A 19,266-nucleotide genomic window follows, 5' to 3' on the forward strand; every position below is an offset into this window, starting at 1 on the left:
ACCCTGATACCAGAGAACAATAAACCAAACTTAGTAAACAACTCGTTGCGCAAACCAGGTGTGACTTGAACTGCCGTTTCCAGAAGCCTCCCCAGAGGAATCAGGGACGACAGGCCATCTCCCACGCCACCCCCAGCGTGGGGGCGCGGCCGGCCCGAGGCCGAGCACCGTTACGCCCTGAGCCACCACCCGCAGCTGACCTTGCCTGCACACACAGCAGTCTCTTTAAACAGAGCCCTGGTTTTACTCGCATCTATTTCAGAAGCGATTTACCTCAAGGAAAACAAGCTCCCCCTACCCTGCCCATACCGCTGGGGTTCGCGCCCACACGGCGGCGCAGCACACACCCCTCCCCAGAGGCGAACAGCGCATGCTCCCTGCCTAATAGCCAATAAGGGCGAGGCCGCCGGCCCCGCCTTGCTCTAGTATCGCTCGGAGCCAATCAGGGTGGCGGTTTTTGTGTGGCGGAAGTGGAGGGAAGTCTGGGCGGATGCGCAGCGCCATGGCCGGCGGTACCGTGGCGGTGCTGGGGCGGGTGCTGGAGGCGCTGGGTGAGGGGGCGCGGAGCGGGGGGGACTTGGGGGGAGTGCGGGGGGTAATGCTCACCTCCCTAGAGGGCTCAGCCGGGAGTACCTCCCCGCCCAGCTACTTCACCCTGGGCAGGGGGCGGGCCCGTCCCGGCGGGGCCTGGCGAGGGCCTGCGGTGAGGCGGCGGGGCTCTTCCCGGCCCGCCCGCCGGTGCCCGGCGTTGGTCTGCGTGTAACGGCGCAGCCTGAGGGGGAACAGCGGTGTCGTGCGGCTGGGGCCTTGCGGAGTCGCTTCTACCAGACTGTACTTTGGATGGTGAGCAGGGAATGCTAATGCTATCCGGGACAAGCCCCCTTAAAGAGAGCTTTGCATTTGAACGAATTGCGGCGTGATGACCCAGAAATTCTTCAGAGAGAGATTAGGCTTACGGCTGTAACGCTGTAAGGATTTGCTTCTGATCACTACTGCTGGTGTTTTTCAGATGTTGGAGGTGCAGCAGATAAGATTAATTTAATACCTCAAGACTTTTTTGCAGAACTGGTAAGTAGGGCAATAAATGGGATGTGGAGGGGCTTCTGGCACTCTTTGGTTCTAGGAAAGCTTTCTGTTTAAACTCTTCTGGTTTTTGTCTGTTGCAAAGGGAATCTTATTTATGTGGTAGCTTAGATTTACATGATTCATGAAATGGACCAGTCGTGCTAAGAGCAATGGGATTGCTTTAAACTTACGTTTTTACCATGAAAGATTTTTTAAAAATGTATTTTCGCCTTCCATCTAAATGAGATACCACACTAGCTTGTCGAGAAAACATTCCGCTTCTTTACTGTAGCATGTACTTGAACAGGATGACTGTTCAATTAGTATGAAAATGGCTTGTTATGGCAGGAATAGCTAGTGAGGTAGGAACTAAAAGTCTTGACTGAGTTTTTTTTCTTGGATTTGACATAATTTAAAATTAGTTGTTTCAGTGACTTTATTCTTCACTCCGCATTTAAAGCAAGAACATAACAGCAACTCCTGTTGTCCATTTTTGCATTAACCAGTTTTCTGTTTTGTTTTGTAATCTCCAAGTAGTCAAAGTAGCTTTGCCTTTTATATTAAAATATGCATTAAGAATGTTTTCAAACTTACTTTCTTTACAGTGTGAACAAATAATTCAACATCTGAACCATAAGATCCTGGGTGTAAATACAGCTGAATTGTGTCAGGTAAATTTGGATACTAACACTTATAAGAAAATGTATTAGCTGTGTGTGCTGTAAAGGATAGATCCCCAAGTCAGTGTGTGTGTATATACAAAGAGGTTTTTATTAACACATAATTTATTATTATTTGTAATTGTTTGTACATTCTGTTTCTAGAGAATTCAAACATCTGGGATTGAGATTAATGTTGGTGACCTGGCGAAAATAGCTAACATCATTTCCTTTCTATTTAGGTAAGCACAAAATCATTTACTTTGCCTCATGACTTTTGTTCCTCTGTCCCAGCTTAACAGTGGTATTAAAAAATGACATCAAATGTGGGTATAAAATGAACTGGTTTGGGAAAAGGGCAAAAATTTGTAACTCTTGGTACACAAAAAACCCTTCTGGACTTAGTTTATGTTCTTAAAAATGTGTAGTTACTTAATATATAATCTCACTTTTTGTAATAAAAATCTAAAGAGAGGAAGTTATTCTAAGATCCTGTGTCTGCAAGCTTTAGAACCACTGGCAAGAGAAAAGAGGAAGTTAGGCTCCATTCTAAAACTAAGCTAGGCCTTTGCATGGCAGAAGTGTGTTCTAAAAACCTCTTGTTTCTTAGAGATTAGAAATCAGCATTTGTGCCTGTTTGAAGGGCATACGGTTTAGTAACGTCAACGTTTAATTGAAACTGCCTTGTTTCTAAAGCATTAATATTGTTGAACTGCTCTGTGCACAGATCTTTCACTGAATTATGCCTTTCTTCAGTTGTAACAGGAGGCTTGATTGTTTTAATGTTGTGTCTTGTGCAAGCCCAGCAAAGCTTGGTCTCTGTGTCTTAAGACATATTAAAAGTCAAGTCCTGTTGTTTTTTGCATGTGGCTACAAAAGATCAGGAAAATATTCTGGAAAAAAATCACAGGCTGCCTAATCATTGTAAAGTGCATAGACATGTAAAGCAGAAGTTAAAAATTGCCTGTTTGGGGTGAAGTGAGTAATTTATTAAATTTGTGGAGAATGAAATTGATGCGGTGTTCTTTGTATATGCCTATAGCACAGCAGCCAGAAACCACCTCTCTACGGAAGAACTCATCGCCAGCTTGGGCAACACGGTTAGCGTGCTGCCAAAACATGCAGTTCAAGTTATTCGTCATGTATGGAATGAGCAGGGCAAGTCCATTAGTGCAGAAGATGCAAGAAATATGGCCACAGTGGGGCAGGTAACTAAATGATGAAGTGCAGTTGAGCGAACTGTTAACTTCTCAGAAATGTCAGTGCTTCATTGGGTATGGTGTGTTGTCAAGCATGTGGCAGTATCTTGATTGCCAAAAGCTTTCCTGTGTATATGATGCCAAATGTCTACCCAGGTAAAGAAGCATATACAATAAACCTTTTCTATTATGCTGAACAGTTCTCTAATATTATTGTTTGGATGATAAAGTCACATTTCATACTTTTTAAAATCAGTGCTTCATAGTACTATTAGGGAAGGTGAGTGGCAGTCAGTGTGGCAGGCAATTGTGGTGGCTGTTTATGTAAAACTGTTTTAAATGTAAATGTAATTTGAATTGTTCTTTACAGTTGATACAGCTCTTGATTGTTTTATTTTTTGTCTCTCTTAAGTTTAAACTTTTTTTTAAAGATAACGTCCATTTCCAGCATTCCTTTTTTCTTTGTTAAAAAAGATAATACAGAGTGTATTTACATTTAAGATCTTTTTTTCTAACAACAGTTTAAAAGAGTACAGAACTGGGGGGGTGGGGTGGAATATTTAAGGCTTGATGGTAAGCTTCTGAAGGCCTTCTTCACTTCTTTATTCAACAGTTCTGCCTATCATAAAAGGCTAAAAAGGATAACTTACCTGTCTGAAATGTATTTATGATGTACTTTGATTTAGCTAAAATACAGTTACGAAATGCCTTAATTTTTTTCCATTATTACTATAATAAAATTCTTGTGCATTGTCTTGAGGTTTTTCTCATGTTTCCACTTGCTTTAGAAACTTCTAAAAGAACATGACAGAAGCATGAATTCTATAGAAGCCAGGTGAACTCTGTGGCTCAAGTTCCTCTTACGAGAACTTTAAATAGGCTGTTCTTGACTATTGACAGCACTTGAATAAGGAAAATGGATTATGTAACTTGTGAAATTGCTTATTTTTTCACTATTAAAAGGGAGGGCAGATGATTTTGGCAATAATATGTGATTGAGTATATTTGTTTCCCATTTGGATATGAGCTCTAGATGTGCTATATTGCTGTAAAACATCCATCCAACAATAGCAGTGGTAGGCTGGATATCTTTAACACTGTTGCCAATGATCATTTTCTTTGTAGTTTGTAGATATTAAATGGAAACTGGGAGTTGCGATGAGCTCTGACACCTGCAGATCTCTGAAGTATCCTTATGTTGCAGTGACGCTGAAAGTGGCAGACGCTTCAGGACAAACAACAGACAAATCTTTTGAAATGACGATCCCGCAATTCAAGGTTTGCAATCAGTGTTACTTGATTCAGTCTCTTAACGGTGACTCTGTTGTGAAGGAGCAACTGTATACCTTGACGCATACATTTGTGTTGCTTATTTACTAATATGGTCATTCAGAGATGAAGCATTGAATAATTGCTTAGAACACTGAAGTTAAATACTTACTTCATAGCATTTAGTTCTTTATCACTTATCTGAAAAATGTTAATTTAGCAGTCTTCTGAGTAATAGGAATATTCTAGACCTATGGAACTGTTCCCCGGCCTTCAATATATAAAACTTGGGTTAAGCCTAACATTTGCTAATGATTAGGAATGGAGGTCAGCCTGCTTTGTCACCACGGGCTCTTAATTCTTCTTCTATGACTTTGTCATGAACTTCTAGTAACTTTGTCAAATTTTGCACAGATGTGGCACTTGTGTTGTTGTTCCTGCTTAAAGGGCAAATGCATCACTTAGAATATCGTACAAGCTTACAAATAAATCCTTGGAGTTGAGCTGGCAGGATTTGGAGAAGGATATTCTGAATCCTTAGGTGTTGTGAAATGTTGTGTTCATTCTGGTTGAAACTTATTTAATAATTTGCCATTCAACTGCTATAAGAAATGGAGGCCATACTTCAGAAGTATGGGTTATTTCAGCTGGGAATAGAGACATTTCTGTAAGAAGGTTATTAGGTGGCTGCTTTGTTGTGGTGCGAGAGCCACTTTGTATTTTTCTTTTTTAGCGTCTTCTATTAATAGGCAAAGCCATGCAAATAAGGCATCACCTCTGTAGGTTTAGTAGTGAATGTGCCCAAATGCCAACCAGCTCGCAAAAAAGAAAAGCAGAAACTTTCAGTTCAAGCTGCAAATTGTAACGGGGGGAAAGAGGAAATGTGAGAAACATGAACTGTGATTTTTGTCTAACATGCTAGTTTGAACTGCAATTCGAGCTTCTCTTCAACCAACTGAGATTTATCTTAACTCTTGCATTTTAGAACTTCTTCAAACAGTTCAAGGAAATGGCAGCTGTTCTTGAAACAGTTTGAAGAGAGCTCTTTTATTTACGCTGAAATTTCGGACAGACTTAGATCAAGTAAACTCTCCATTCTGCACAGGGAATAAAGTGCCCTTGTTCAGCAACGTATGTATCCCTGTCTTTTTGACAGCATCATCCTTGCATTGCTGTGAAGATTTCTTCGCTTTTGAATACTTGAAGCCAACTCTGCAGCGCTTGTGAAAATGTGTTCGGCTTTGTTTATCCTGATAGACATAAGATCAGGATGTGTACGGAGAAACATCACTGCAGACTTCCTAATATCCAAGAACTTACATGTAAGAAGCTACACGTTTAACTCGAGTGCAGAAGAACACCTGAAAATGTTGACTAGCAAGATACTGAGAGAAGTGTAAATCCCATGTTTATGCTTTTGTCTGTAAAATTGGGATGCACTTGGACTCAACAACAATATTAAGTATGAGGAGTATACAGAATTACACATAACAAGCATACGGTTATTCTTGAAGAATAGCAATGTCAAGCAGTTACAGGTATTGGCAGACCAGTCGTCTTTTAATAACTGGAGAATGTACTTGTCCTAACAGCTTGTTTATTTCAAATACTTATTTCCCACCACCACGGCTTACAAAAACTGAGTTAATGCATTAAGCTTTTCTGGACATCCAAAATTCATTCTCCGAAATGAAGCCCAAAAGCTAATTTTAAATAAGGGTAGAAGGGTGAATTTAGTTCAAAAGCATCTTAATTTTTTTTTGCCTTTGCATTTAATCCAACTGTAACCTGTGGCGCTGTGCTCAATGTTTTGATCAGCAGCCTGCTTTCTAATTAAATTAGAATACTGATGTAGTTGCTTTACTTCAAGCTCTGAGCTAGACAAGTCAAGAGGAAACTTGAAAATTCAGGCTGGAGCATTAGGCAAGAACATCAGAGAAAAAAAAAAAACACTCTAAAAGTCAGCAAGGTTTCTTTGCTTGTTGTATTGTGTGGCAGGAGACACTGGACTGTGTTGCACACGCTCACTCTCAGAGAATGTCCTAACCAGCAAAATTTTGACTTTGATTCTGAAAAACCTGGGTTATTTCCAATGGAGGAGTGAGAAATCCAGTGTGCTTGTATGCTTTCTCTTTGGGGTTTTGGGGTTTTTTCCATAAACAAAACATGAACTGCAAATATAGTGGGGTGCAATAAAAACAACACTGTTGCATTTCAAGATGTGCTGGTGGTGCAGTAGAGCAAGTAAATCCGAAGAGAGACAACTCATACTGATAAACAGACTGAAGTTTATGCTGCAACTTCAGAATGGTAGAGACTGAGAACCAGTTTTGCTGGGACAGATCCTCAAGTGATTTCATGCCCCCTTAAGTGAGAATATGTACCTTTCTTAACCACTGTCAGTTCTTTTTTCTTAACTCTTTTAGAAGCTGGCTGAAAGTCACTTATAGAGCTTATGCCTGCCTTTTTGCGTCATGAAAATAAACTGCAGCATATCATGCGTGCTGCATACTGCAGTCATTTCAATAAAGACCACTATTGGGGCATTACACATGGGGCATAAAACCAGTATTTGGAGTTGCTTAGAAGCCCAAATAAGTGAAACGGTATTGGCTTTAACAAAAGATAGTGAAGTTTTGGGATGTGGCCATTGATGTGGATGATACTCCTTTGTGCTGCTGAAGTCCGTGGTGTTTGCTTTGCAGCTGGGAGAGCAGATTGCTCTTTTCTGCGATCTTCTCGATAGAATGTCACAAAAATGGTCTTGGGAACAGACTTCTGTTTGCCTTCTCCCCTGTCTGCAAGGGCTCGTGGCTGAATATAGTGCAAAAATATAGTGCAAAAATATCCTCTCTGTGTGCAGAAAAGTGATGTGAGGCAGCTCTTTTTTTTTTTTTTTGTAACTTGCAGAAGTTGGAGTGTAAGGTGGTTGTAACTGGAGAATACTGTCATGCTTTGGTCTATTGAACTAATTGGCTTACATCAGTGCAAGAGTTCAGAAGTAGTATACTATTTTTTTTAGTAAAGCTGGAGCCTTACAAATACTTGCCATTTGTTCTAATGCACTTAAGTTCTTCATATAGCTGGAAACATTTGTGCCTTCACTGGAACTGGATGGAAAGAAGATTTAACTAATTGTCTTAACTCCTAGAAACAACAATTAAGTAGATGCTGGAAGGTAATGAGGAAACTTTCAGTTACCATTTTTTACTTGGTCTTTCACCAAGAAGAGAAAGTTGGCAGCCTTTGAAAAGATAAACTTACATTTTGTCAGGTCAAATATTCTAGAAATATTAATGAGTATTTTTGAAGTGTCCCTGAACTCCAGCATGTTGTAACTCCGGCTGGAAGATGCCTGGACATGTGTGCTATACCAGTTTACTGCCTGAGAATTTTCCAAGGTGTTCATGGACATCTAGGAGATGTGATTAAAAGTTGGCTATGTACTCAGACTTCTGAGATTTGTCCTGATGGCTATCAGTAGGAATTCCTGTACTGAGTAATGGAAGAATTAAGTACTTTTTGTTTTTTTTTTAATAAAAACAAACTAAAAACCTAAGTTTGCAGGATAGTGATATAAACATGTTCCAACAAGCTGTTCAATTGTTTGTCTGTATGTGCAGCAACCAGGTCTTTTCAAATAGAACTGGGAATTCTTTTGTGTTCCTAATTATACTTGTTGATTGATATGAAACTGTATAACATGAATATTTTTATAAGTCCACAAACAGTCATTAAACATATCGGTAACAGAGATAAAGATGGTCTGTATTTTGTTTTAAGCCCATTGCATGAAAGTCTGTCCCGTAAATACTATAATGGGTAAAGTTCAGGACTAGACTATGCCTAAATTTCTTTCCTTATTAAATTAGGATGAAGTTCAGACATAGGCAGTGTTTCTCTGTGATGGGGTACCAAGGAGCTGAGGGATAACTGCAGGCTGCAACAAATACTTGTATCAATTACTTACAGCGAGACAAAATGTTGTATTGAACCAGGAAAAGACAGAGGACATGTGAGATTAATGAAATTTTGCAGGAAATTGCATTCAAGTGGTTTTCTTTCCTCAGCTGTATTTAGGAGACAAGTAAACAATTTTTCTCTTCAACATTTGTCTGGAACAGCACAAGAGGAAGGAAGGGGAGGGGGGAGAGGGTCTTAGTCAACAAACCCAAGGGAGGGAATAATGAAAGAATCTTCTGGCAGTGGGCAATGACTGTCCTCTTTGTCACAACGGGTTGGGTTGGTTGGTTGGTTTTGTTTTTTTTTTTGCACTAGTCACTAGTTTCAGACACACGAGCCTGCTTGTAGAAAACCATTTTGTAGAAAAATGGAGGAAGGCCCACAGAAAAGAGTGCACAAGCAGCTGTATACGCATTTAGCTTCTGAGCGTTTTGGCCTAGTCATGGCCAAAGTAAAAGCATGTCTTTGTTCCTGCTTCCACAAAATTGTACTGCTTTTCTTTAACCACATTTTAAAGGTATGTAACATTGTTGTTCACCCTTTACCACCCCTCCCCTTTTCAAGCCTTTGTGCTCTGTTTGAACACCTGAAGATACTTTAGCTTAGACCAATTAAAAACAAAGGTAGAAAGATGATAAATTGGGGGAGAAGAAGAATGTTGTTTCTTCTTCCTGCTTGCCCTGTTCCCTATCGTATTTGAATGTTTTATTACCCTCTTAACTGGGAGCATAATGAGAGGGTAATTTCCACTCCTTTGTAGAGGCACGCAGGGTTCTTCTGTTTAGCCCTTGCGGGTACTGGAATAACACATAAAAGTGCCTGAGTCATTTAATCTACCTGCAGCAAAAAAGGCCCCATCTCTGAAGAACCTTTGCAACAGGGGCAGGGACTTAAAATTCAGCAGCCTCTACCCTATCCAGTACCCTGTGGTTGATGATGGTAGTGCTCATTTCCCAGACAGATTTCTAGTAAAATGTTACAAGGCTGTTGGTTGGACTGCTCGCTTACTGGGCATTCACTCGATTCGGAAGTTGGATCTGTGCAGGTCAGTACATGACACAGCAAGTGCCCTTACCTGGGTTGAGCTCACATGGTATGCTGCTGCTAGAGTCCTCTCTTCCTAAGGCTCGGTCACCTCATAAACAACTGGATTTGCATGTCACTGTGTGGTTTTGGCCAAATGTCTCCTGTACAGCACTGTCCATGCATGCTCATCCAGTCCCAGTCTTGGTGCCTGAGTGCATGAGGAAGCATGCATGTCAGAGGGATGATCCTCAGCATTCCTTGCACCCAGTCCTGCATGCTTTGAAACCCTTCGTGACTCTTGTTTCTGAGGCTTTTCTGAGGGTAGGTGGAGGAATGACCTGCCATTTGAATGGAGTTACTGGGATCTGTCTGTTATTCATGACTTTGTATCATGGAGAAGTAAGGAAGGTGAGATTGCTGATCTTCTCTGTGAAGGCTAATTTTGGTGTTTCTGGGTTTCCTCTTCCTTGTGCTGCATTTTCCTCCTATGGCTAATTACAGTCTAGCTGCCCTGACTTGAGAACCATTTCTGTTCAGTATTTGTAGGTGCCAAACTTCCCAAATATTCTGTTAGTGTTTACATTACAAATATTGTTATATTTATAAATCGGAAATTTCCGTGTCAGTTTTCTACTTCACCTACTGAGCTTTGGAACAGTAAGGTTTAATACGCATATTAAAAATGAAGGAAAGTTCTATTTCATACAATAAATTTCTGTGGTATAGAACGTTTTAAGAGGAATTTGTCATAGCATCGGTCACCAGGTGGCAGTGCTACATAGTCTTGATACACAGTAATCCTTTGAGAGCATGTCTGACAATGGGACCAGGTCTTCTGGTGTTCGCCCCTGTAGCTTGTATCTTGAACTGCGCATCCATGTCACCATAACTTCCAGCCTACTTCTTATGTTGTAGGGAAATACTCTAACTTCTGTGTTAATTATTAAAAACATGAGCGTAAAGATTTCCAGTGACATAAACAACATTCAGCATTTTAATAACAGAATATATACCATACATTGTATATTTCCAGTAGCTTAAAACAGTAATTTAATTATAGTAACATTTCTGCATTATGACTTGCTTTTTAAATAGCGTGTTACATTTCTCACTTTACATTTTTTTTCCCTGTTTATCCATCTCTTAAACAGATCTTTCTAGATTTGTATCTTGTTCATATAAAACACATTTACATTTCTCTATCCGAGGTTTTCGTGCAGTTTAACCACTCTAAAATCCTTCTTACGCATTTTGTTACGCAGCCTAGTTTTCAGTGTCTTTAGGCAACACTTAGGAATACCCTTCTCTGCTGCTGGAAGTGGCCCTGTTGCTTAATTCCTCTGAATTATTACCTCTGAATCTGAAAAATAATGTTCTGCTGTTCTTGGTGCTACTGGAGCTGCAAAGAATTATTCCATTCCCCATTAATGGGGCTAGAATGTCATCACTACTGTGTCTTAGGCAGATTATGGGTGTTTTTTTAAAAAAATTCATCTAAGAGCTTGGCCAAAATAAAGCAAGACAGGCTTCCTTCCCAGTGATGCTTCTGAACTGGCAAGTACTGGATGCTGCAACCACATTGCGTGAAGCTTGAGAGGGGTGTTAAAAGTTTACATTTAAAATGAGCAGAGGAACGTAGGTGCGTGTCTTGCACGACTCACTGGTGTGCTGAGCAATGCTGCTTCTCGCGGTTGGAACGTGGGAAGATGAGATGCTCAGCAGTCGACAGAGTCAAGACAACAGATGTCGATTTACCTAGGGGAGAGTCAAGGATGATGAGAAAGAGGATTAAGGGGTTCCCATCTGTTATTTTTTTTTTAATTATTATTATTGGCAGCTACGCTGGTATTGTGTTGGGATACAAGTGCCCTGTTGTTCATGGTAAGCTGTACCTTCTCCTACCAGCCATACAGTACCGAGCTGTGAAACTGCAATAACATTTTTTAATAGTGATACACTGTTGAAGTCTTAATGATATTTGCATTTTCCTCCTGCACAGATATAATTTTTGACCTTTGAAGTTGAAGTACTCCTGCCTTGCAAAGCATCTCTATTCTATATTGTTTCTGCACTCTACTACAGATCTGCTAACCTTTCTAGCCTGTGGTTCATCCTTTGTAACAATGCATTTGTGGAATCATATCAAGATGTTCCTCTTAGCTTTGGCAATGACAAGAAATCCTTCCTTAGTTTCCATTTCTAGAGAGCTGGAGGGTACCAGGATCCCGTCCAAATCACAAAACGAGGCAGAGGGAGTGGGCACTGACAGGGAGAGAAGTAGGCTCCGGCAGCTGCAGTACTCTCCTCTTCCTCATTTTTTCTGCTCATTATATGTTACAGCAGCGGCTGGGGAATAGTAGGGAAGTAAATGTCTCCTTTATATGAAAGCAGAAATAATCGGGAATGTGGAAGTTCTTGTTGCAGAAATTGCTCTGTCTCCTGTAAGAACTAGCTTTGCAACTGGCCTGAGCTGCTAACAGCCACCAAACTCTGTATTATCTCAGCAACAGGGATTTTAGTAAACTCATCTGACACCCTTTTTTGGGGGAGGAACCTTAAAAAAAAAAAACTAACTACAAATGTTCTCACCTGAAAAGATGCTATAATCACACATAAGCACACAGAAGTCAAGACTAGCAGTTTTAAAGAAAAAACCTTGTTGTTCTTCGCTGGATCCAAAGTCTGCTGTGCCAGAAAGTTTCATGGGATGACCATTAGATGAATAAACTGACAAAAATAAGTATGTGTTCCATGATCAAATGCTTCTTTGAAGAGAAATATAATAATTCAGTGCACTGTCTCTCTTAATCAGCGCTACATTAAATTGAATAACAATACACTGAAGACAGGCATAAAATGTGCTGGGTCACCTTAAGTTCTGGAGGTGTTTATGAAATTTCTAGCTAGGGATTATTCTCTTATGAACTTTGCTCATTCCAGTTCCCCTAAATCTGTTTTGGAGTGGTTATTGGCAGAACAAATTATTACCTGTCATTATGATCAAAAAGGATTAGTGCCATTTGAGAAGAAAAAAAATCCAAACTACCCAACCCCCATTAGATTAATTTTTCATCATTTTTATTGTGTACACATTGCAGTGAGTGTCCCCTGCTACTGACCAGTCTCTACAAGACCGATATGTCTTCCTCAAATGTTTGGCATTATATTTTGAACTATAATAACCCTCTATACAACCTGCAAAATACACCTTTTTCGTGATGTTTTACACACTTAATAGTAACAGAGTTCCTCTAACAGATAAAGTTTAAAGCCTTGGTAATATGCCCAGTCTACTGAACTTACTTTCTAATGCTTCAATTACATTTCCAAAAGTTAATGCATTAGAGTCTTCAAGTAAGATTCAGTAGTTTAAATCAATACAATGCGTTCTGAAGTAAAAATGTCTACCTCTCAGATCTTACTAAAAAGTGATTGGATAGTAAAATAAAATCTGACTAATTAAAAATAATGCATTATTTTTTAGCCGTGGTAGTGGTCCTTGAAATCCCAGAGTGTCAAGCAACGGCATTCTTAGAAAAGCCGTAGGATGAGAAGCAATTCCAGCTACGGGGCATGTTACTGAAATGAAGGGGTTGAAATTACGCATAAATTATGGGATTGTAAAGTCAAGTCTACAACTCCTCTAATAACTTAATATTTTTTTTCTGCAATTAAAATTGTGGCTAGAAAGCTTAAGGGGGTGGATAATTACTAGCAATTAACAGTCTGACCACGTGAGATGCTGACGTCTCTCCGCTCCTGAAGAAATTACTGAGAACTGTGGTTGCTTACCATTTTGCAGGTTTAAATCTTTGAACACAGAAGATGAACCGATGACCCAGATCTGATACATGAAATGGCTCCTGCGGTGCCATGTGCAGAAACAGCAGACGTTATCAAGGTGTTGCCTTAATGAACAAAACATACTTCCTTTCATAAACAGAAGGAAAATATGCTTTTTATTTGGAAAAATAATCTTTACATGTAGCGCTCCGCTGACAAGCATATTGAATCCAAAAAGCTCAGAGGCATCTACGTGCATTTAGTTAACTGTATCTGTGTTTGGGACTTGGACAGCATACCTCATTCTGGAAGATTTTGCATCTAATGTCTGTTTAGTCAACAAAAGTCAATGGCAGGTTATCAGCGATTCAGAAAGGTCTGACTGGGTACGTGGTCGGTTTTATTTGACCAACTGAACATGTATTTGCAGCACATGATATGGCAATTACTGAGCACAGTACTTTATGTACTTTACATATTCCAATATAGTTTTCACTTTAAATTTTAAAATTTGTCTCAAGAACTTGGCCAATAATAATAGTAAAAGAAGGAATTTTTAAAAAATTGTGGCCTCTTGTCAGGGGCATTGCCTGTCATGTCTCGCACGGGTGCTGCATTTACGCTTCTTTCCATTTGGGATGACCTGGAGATAAACTGCTCTATCGTCAAGAACACACATGTATTTGCAAAGCTCTGTGGATAAGGGCTATGGAAAGTTGCTTTCTTCTCTGTCTCAAAGTTTCTGATTCCCATTAACTGAGCTATAAGGATTATGTAGTTTAGGTTAATTCCTAACTACATTGTGCAAAGAATTAGAGAATGATGCTTTTGTTACTGTTACAGTTTTAAACACTAGGGGAGAAATGACATGAGAAGCACGTCAGAGGTCACGAGCAAAGGAATACCACGCTCAATATGAGAGAAATTCGGAAGTTTTACCTTAAAGGTGCATGAAGTCTTACAGCTGGAAACAAATGAGAAAAAGGGACCGACTTCAAGAAGGAAAGTTACGTAGCTAGAGGACTGAGTTTCTAATGAAGCACTATTAACGAGATGGGGGATGAAAAGTGGTAGGCCGATTAAAGGATAAGAAAGAAATGATGAAGTAAATGGATAAAGGTAATGGACGGCTAAGTGGGATTACTCTGAGAAATCGATTGAGAGAGACATAAAAAGCTGAACGAGAAGAAAGCACAAAAACTTTGGATTAACATCTAAGAATTTGATTCTGAAGGTAGTTAAAATATTAGTGGCAGAGTTCATATAGATTAATTTCATCTTAAAAGGGATTTGTGTAAAGAATTCAATAATAAAAAGGAATTAGGTCAAAATAACCAGATCTCACGTCGTATTAAGCAAATCACCCAACTGAAGGAGAAACCAAACAGCTTTACATAACTGGCACAAAGGTGATAATTTAAGAATTTCAAATTGATTTTCCACATTTTGTTCCTTGCACTTCTACCTGATAAAATAAGTCATAAAAATTGAGTGCATCCTTAGCAGCTGAAAACCCAGCTCTGCAGCATCTTCAGGTAAAGGCTTCTTGCTCTGTTTGAACAATGTGAGAACATCAATGGATCTGTGATTGCTTAAAAGAATTTCAGCCTCTTTTGCCTTTTTTAAAAATGTATTCACATGACTGTGTTCACGTTTCCTGGTTATTATTCATTATTCATATCTCCACAGCACCTAAAATCCTAGGTGTTTGTCCGCAACCTGGTTTTGGTAGGTCATATACAAACATAATGCAAAGGGATCTGATAGCCTGGGAGATGGTGTTTGCAAGCAGCTCCAGCAATTCAGTTATGTTGCAGCCTCCCCCTTTGTTAGAGCCATTTCATGGTTATCCCATCTAAAATCATTCCAACCGAACGCATGAGGGGGTTTCGCCGCTACTTTAGTACAAACCCAGCGTTCGGTTCACTTCCCAGGTAGTTTAAAATGGGTCTATGCATTCAAGCGCAGCTTCACGCTCCAGATGAATCATCCAACCAACCGTTTCCCCAAAGGAGCGAGCCACCTTGCTGCCCTCTCCACCCCCGAGCAGCTATTCCTGCTTCCTTTGTGCCAACAGCGGCGTCTGTATGAGCACTGTCACTTAAATTAGAGGCGGCTCACGGAACTGAACTGGCAGAAAGCGAGGAGCACTTCAACGCAGCATTAAACCAGCACCAGCGCTGCCGCCAGGAAGCGAACGGGTCTTCTCCCAGGTGTGCTGTTGGAGAATCATAGCGGCTCCCACACCATCATCCCACAGTGCTGGCGCACAAAATCTCAAGTAAAATTCTCAGCTAAAGGGTTAATGCTAACTGCGCAGACTGAGGGACAATATTTTAGGTCTGTGATGTAAAAAATTTGGCTGTTATTATCCTGCCTCACTTGTAAAATGTACTGTATGACAACACAGTTCAGATGTTAAAAGTGTGTGGAAACAGTCAGCTTGGGAAAGCAATTCCATTCTGGCTTGAGCCACCGCAGCAAATATTAAAGCCGGTGTCCAGCCTACCAAAGACTTTTTGCATTACCTGCCCTACTCTAAAAATAGCTCATTTTAGGATGCTGTGGGAGCAGGTATATTTGAGGTCGTCCCAAGTCAGAGCGTTAAAACTGAAAATTGCATCCAATAAACCAAAAACGCATAAACCAAACGATTAAACTGGGGAAAAAAAAGAGCAAAATACTTTGCTCAGGAAATGAGCGTAGTTGCTTGTAACGCTATTAAAATACTGCTAACACGATGGTTTTGTGTCAGATTTCTGTGTCAGTTCAGGCTGTTGTGGGCTGTGATCTGCTTTGCTGCGTGACCCCTCTCTGCCCGATCTAGCACGCAGCCTCCAACTGCACAGAGGTGCTCTCCAGCTCAAGCTACGGATTTATTTTTTTCTAGACAGGGTTAAAATGGTGGCCACAGTAGCACGTTCCTGGGAATTACCCCTGCCATGTCCACATATTTAAACACAAGGACAGTCACTATAACTGACAACTACAAGATGGATACGGATGCTGTAGGACTGGGAGAAAAAGCTTTCTCTAGCTGCTTTCCCAGGTAGAGGAGACCGGTAACTAATATTTACAGTAGGTGGCGGATTTTGACTTGACAAAAAGCGATGTTATCGCGATAGCGGGGGGGGGGGGGAGGGGGGGGCCGGGCGCAGGCAACAAACCACAACTAAAAGCTTAAGCAGGAAAAAAAAAAAACCTAGAAAAAATTATTTTAAAATCAGTTGTAATTAATCCCGGACTTGACAGGGAGACACTGCTGTAACTCAGCCGTGGAAGTGCCTCTGCACGTTTGCGGCACGGCTGTTTCTCCCCGCGTGGGGGCAGAGGCCGGAGGGGAGGCACCGGGTCCAGCAGAGCCCTGCGGCGACGGGCCGAGGGGTGCCCCGGGACCCCGCCGGCCCGGGAGAGGCTCCTCTCGACCCCAAGCGCCCCTCCAGCTCCCAAGCACCAAAACCAAGTCGGGAAAAAACCCTCGGAGCTTTCGCAAGCGGGGTGGGGGGGCGGCCCCGGCGGCCTTCCCACCTCCTTCCCTCCGCCGCTCGGCGGCCTTCCTCCCCTTGCGGACCTCCTCCTCCTCCCTCCGCGGCCGGTCACGTCGCGGGGCGGCAGGGAGCGGCCGGCAGCACTGGCGGAGCGGGGCCCACGCCACCCCGTATTTTCGTCTCTATCTCCGGGGGCGGCGGCGGCGCCGTCCCGCCCCTCGGCCGGGGGCGGCGGGGCGTCGCGTCGCCTCCCCGCTCCTCCCCGGGGCGGTGAGGAGGGTGAATCGGCCGCCCTTCCCCGCCCCGTGGGCTGACCCCGGGCCGGTCGGCGCGGAGGGAGGCCGGGAGGGAGGCGGCGCGGCTGCGGGGACGTGCCCGCTCCGGGCGGGATGCGGGCTTAGCTGCGGCCCCGGGCCGAGCGCAGGCCGCGCCGGCTGCACCTGGCGCCCGGAGGGAAGCGGCCGCGGAGCCCCGCGCCCCCCGCCCGGGAACTCGCCGCTATGGAGAAGCGAGGGGAGGGCGCGCCTCTCTCCCACCCCCTGGAGCCGGAGCCGGAGCCCGAGCCCGAGCCCGAGCCCGAGCCGCAGCCGGCGGCGCCGGGGGAGAAGCGCTTCAGGCTGTGGTACGTGGGCTCGTCGTGCCTGGACAGGCGGACCACGCTGCCCATGCTGCCCTGGCTGATGGCGGAGATCCGCCGCCGCGGGCAGCGGCCGGAGCCCGGCGGCGCCGTGGGAAGCGGGGTGCCGGCCCGCGAGGTGCTGCTGCTGCTGGGCTCCCCCACGCTGCGCTGCGTGCCCGCCGGACCCGCCAGCCCCGGCCGCCCCGCCGCCCCCGGCTCCGGCACCGCCACCGGCTCCGGCACCGGCGGCCACGGCCGCCCCGCCAGCCCCGCGCCCGCCGTCTTCATCTTCGAGCACAAGGCGCAGCACATCGCCCGCTTCATCCACAACAGCCACGACCTCACCTACTTCGCCTACCTGATCAAGGCGCAGCCCGACAACCCCGACTCCCCCATGGCCTGCCACGTCTTCCGGGCCACCGACCCCAACCAGGCGAGTGGCGGGGGCAGAGGGAGGGGGCCCTCCCCCGGGGTACACACACACACACACACACCCCGCTTTGCTTCTCTCCCTCCTCGCCTGACGGGGCCCCCAGCCGCGGAGGGGGGTCGGTGTGCTGGGACGGGGCACGGCTGCGTTTGAGGGGCGCTGCGAGACCGAAACCCTCCCCACACCCCACCCCGTGGGGTGGGGCGAGCCTGCCCGGGGCCGGCCGTGCCCGCTGGGCTCTCCCGGGAGCAGCCGTCCCGGGGCTGCACCGCGCCGAGCTGCTCGGGCGGCTGCAACACCCGCGGGGGTCGCGGGAGATGGGGGGGCGGGGAACACGACATACAGTCCCGCGTGGCCGTGGGGTTGCTGTGCCACCCCCTGCCCCGAACGCACGGCGCACCCGCCTGCCAGGCCGGGGGTACCAGCCTCTGCAAAACGTGGGTGCTCCGGGAGATGGACCCCTTTTCCTTCTCCTCTGTCCCTCGTCCGTGGGGCCGCCTCGTGTCCCACAAGAGCTCAATGGCAAGCGCATAGTTTACTTTTGCACCATTGTTGTGCGCAAAGTGCCCAATTTTGTGAGCAAAATGCAGAATTTGTGTTAAACCGTCCTTACGGTGGCGTAAGTGTTGGAATCGAGTAGCCCAGATGGTGCTTTCAGGGCTCCGCCGACCCCCGGCGTTGTGGAAACCATCGTTCGGGACCAGTGGGCCCTATTGTGCTCACAGGTCACGCTAAGGACACCTGGCCGTGCTCAGGCACACTCAGTAGTGCTACAGTCAACCCTAGGTTTGGGTGGAGACATTGTTGATAAAGTGCCAACTGGAAAAAAAAAAGGCCTAACAGTAAGACTGTATTTTCCTGACACTTTAACAGGCTTTGGCTCACGCGGCCAATGTGCAGCAGAGTTCTTTCTCCTCCCTGTGTGGAGTATGAGAGATGGTGGCTCAAGGAATAGGTTTGATCGCTGATTTGTCAAGGTGACAGCGAGAAAAAGGCCTTTCCATAAGAATCCTTTGGTTGAGTAAGCTAAGACACCTCTGCCTGAGTTTTCACGGACACATATGGGGGGAAAAATGCACAATTAGAAATGCTGGATTTTACCGAAGCCCCTTAGCTGACATACTAGATGTACTGAACAGTTGCTTGGGTTTCTTTGGGTTGTGGGTGTTTTGGGTTTTTTTTTAAGTGAAGAGGGTAGGAAGTATTAAGAAAATAACTGAAAAGTTCTCAGTATATTAATTTTTATTTGAGTCAACATACTGCCAGAGATTTTAATACTGGAGGGATTTAGATTGCGTGCATAGCTGTGGCTTGAGCTGTTGTCAAAGATAGGACGGGAGGTATCCCAAATGGAGGTAGCTATGGTTAACGCCTTGGCAACTGCTGCCACCATTGTGCTCTGCCAGAAGGGAACTCAGAGTTAGGAGAGAGCACGCAGAAGGAGCATGAAATGGAAGGGATCATGTCTGGCAAGGGAGGAGTCAGAAATGTCCTATTAAGGAGTCTGACCATATGGACAGAAGGGAACCAAGGCTCCTGCTGTTGGCAGGGGATGCTGAATCAAATCTATTTCTGGGGTAGGTCTGCTCTGGTACCATGACTTTGTAAGACAACCTCATGCTGTAAGGGAGTGGATCCCTATTACTCTTGCCAACTTGCAAAATACTGTGTACATTTACAGTGGGGAGACCGTTTCTGCCTAAACCTTTTATCCATATGTCTTCCCTTTCCTCTTGGAGGAAAATGTCCTTATGTCATGGAATGA

At 44.0% G+C, this 19,266-nt stretch overlaps 2 protein-coding genes and 1 long non-coding RNA gene across 5 annotated transcripts in view; 2 read left to right on the forward strand and 1 right to left on the reverse strand.

Annotated features, from left to right (window-relative positions):
• Positions 1-457: 457 nt before the first annotated feature.
• COMMD6 (COMM domain containing 6) lies at positions 458-13,000 on the forward strand. Of its 3 annotated transcripts, XR_010371116.1 has the most exons (8): positions 458-551; positions 1,010-1,068; positions 1,671-1,736; positions 1,890-1,966; positions 2,767-2,932; positions 4,049-4,201; positions 5,178-5,323; positions 12,984-13,000. XR_010371116.1 is itself a non-coding variant. In XM_064440731.1 (7 exons), the coding sequence occupies exons 1-7, from the start codon at positions 491-493 to the stop codon at positions 5,226-5,228; spliced, it is 633 nt and encodes a 210-aa protein (XP_064296801.1). In that variant the 5' UTR covers positions 458-490; the 3' UTR covers positions 5,229-7,725. The 3 variants fall into 3 exon arrangements, 2 of the variants coding, with proteins under 2 accessions (XP_064296801.1, XP_064296802.1); XM_064440731.1 differs by lacking the exon at positions 12,984-13,000 and having other exon boundaries at positions 5,178-7,725; XM_064440732.1 differs by lacking the exon at positions 12,984-13,000 and having other exon boundaries at positions 458-512; positions 5,178-7,725.
• On the reverse strand, positions 10,153-17,519 carry LOC135311497 (uncharacterized). The gene is made up of 3 exons (XR_010371117.1): positions 17,430-17,519; positions 12,974-13,089; positions 10,153-10,936 (listed from the first exon to the last, which is right to left on the reverse strand). It is a non-coding gene; the product is annotated as an uncharacterized LOC135311497 (long non-coding RNA).
• TBC1D4 (TBC1 domain family member 4) overlaps positions 16,777-19,266 on the forward strand; it is a 116,903-nt gene continuing 114,413 nt past the window's right edge. Inside the window, exon 1 of the mRNA XM_064440730.1 lies at positions 16,777-17,504. Coding sequence (XP_064296800.1) covers positions 16,953-17,504 — 552 coding nt within the window. The 5' untranslated portion in view covers positions 16,777-16,952. The remainder of the gene's footprint in view (positions 17,505-19,266) is intronic.

Source organism: Phalacrocorax carbo, chromosome 1, assembly GCF_963921805.1.
Source record: "Phalacrocorax carbo chromosome 1, bPhaCar2.1, whole genome shotgun sequence".
Taxonomy (NCBI): Eukaryota; Metazoa; Chordata; class Aves; order Suliformes; family Phalacrocoracidae; genus Phalacrocorax; species Phalacrocorax carbo.

What these genes read in the sequence shown, in the direction of transcription:
- COMMD6 (XM_064440731.1), top strand. Translation starts at nt 491, where the DNA reads ATGCGCAGCGCCATGGCCGGCGGTACCGTGGCGGTGCTGGGGCGGGTG. An exon ending in ATATGGCCACAGTGGGGCAG is followed by an intron (nt 2,933 to 4,048) that starts GTAACTAAATGA and finishes TTTTCTTTGTAG; the next exon opens with TTTGTAGATATTAAATGGAA. An exon ending in TGACGATCCCGCAATTCAAG is followed by an intron (nt 4,202 to 5,177) that starts GTTTGCAATCAG and finishes CTTGCATTTTAG; the next exon opens with AACTTCTTCAAACAGTTCAA.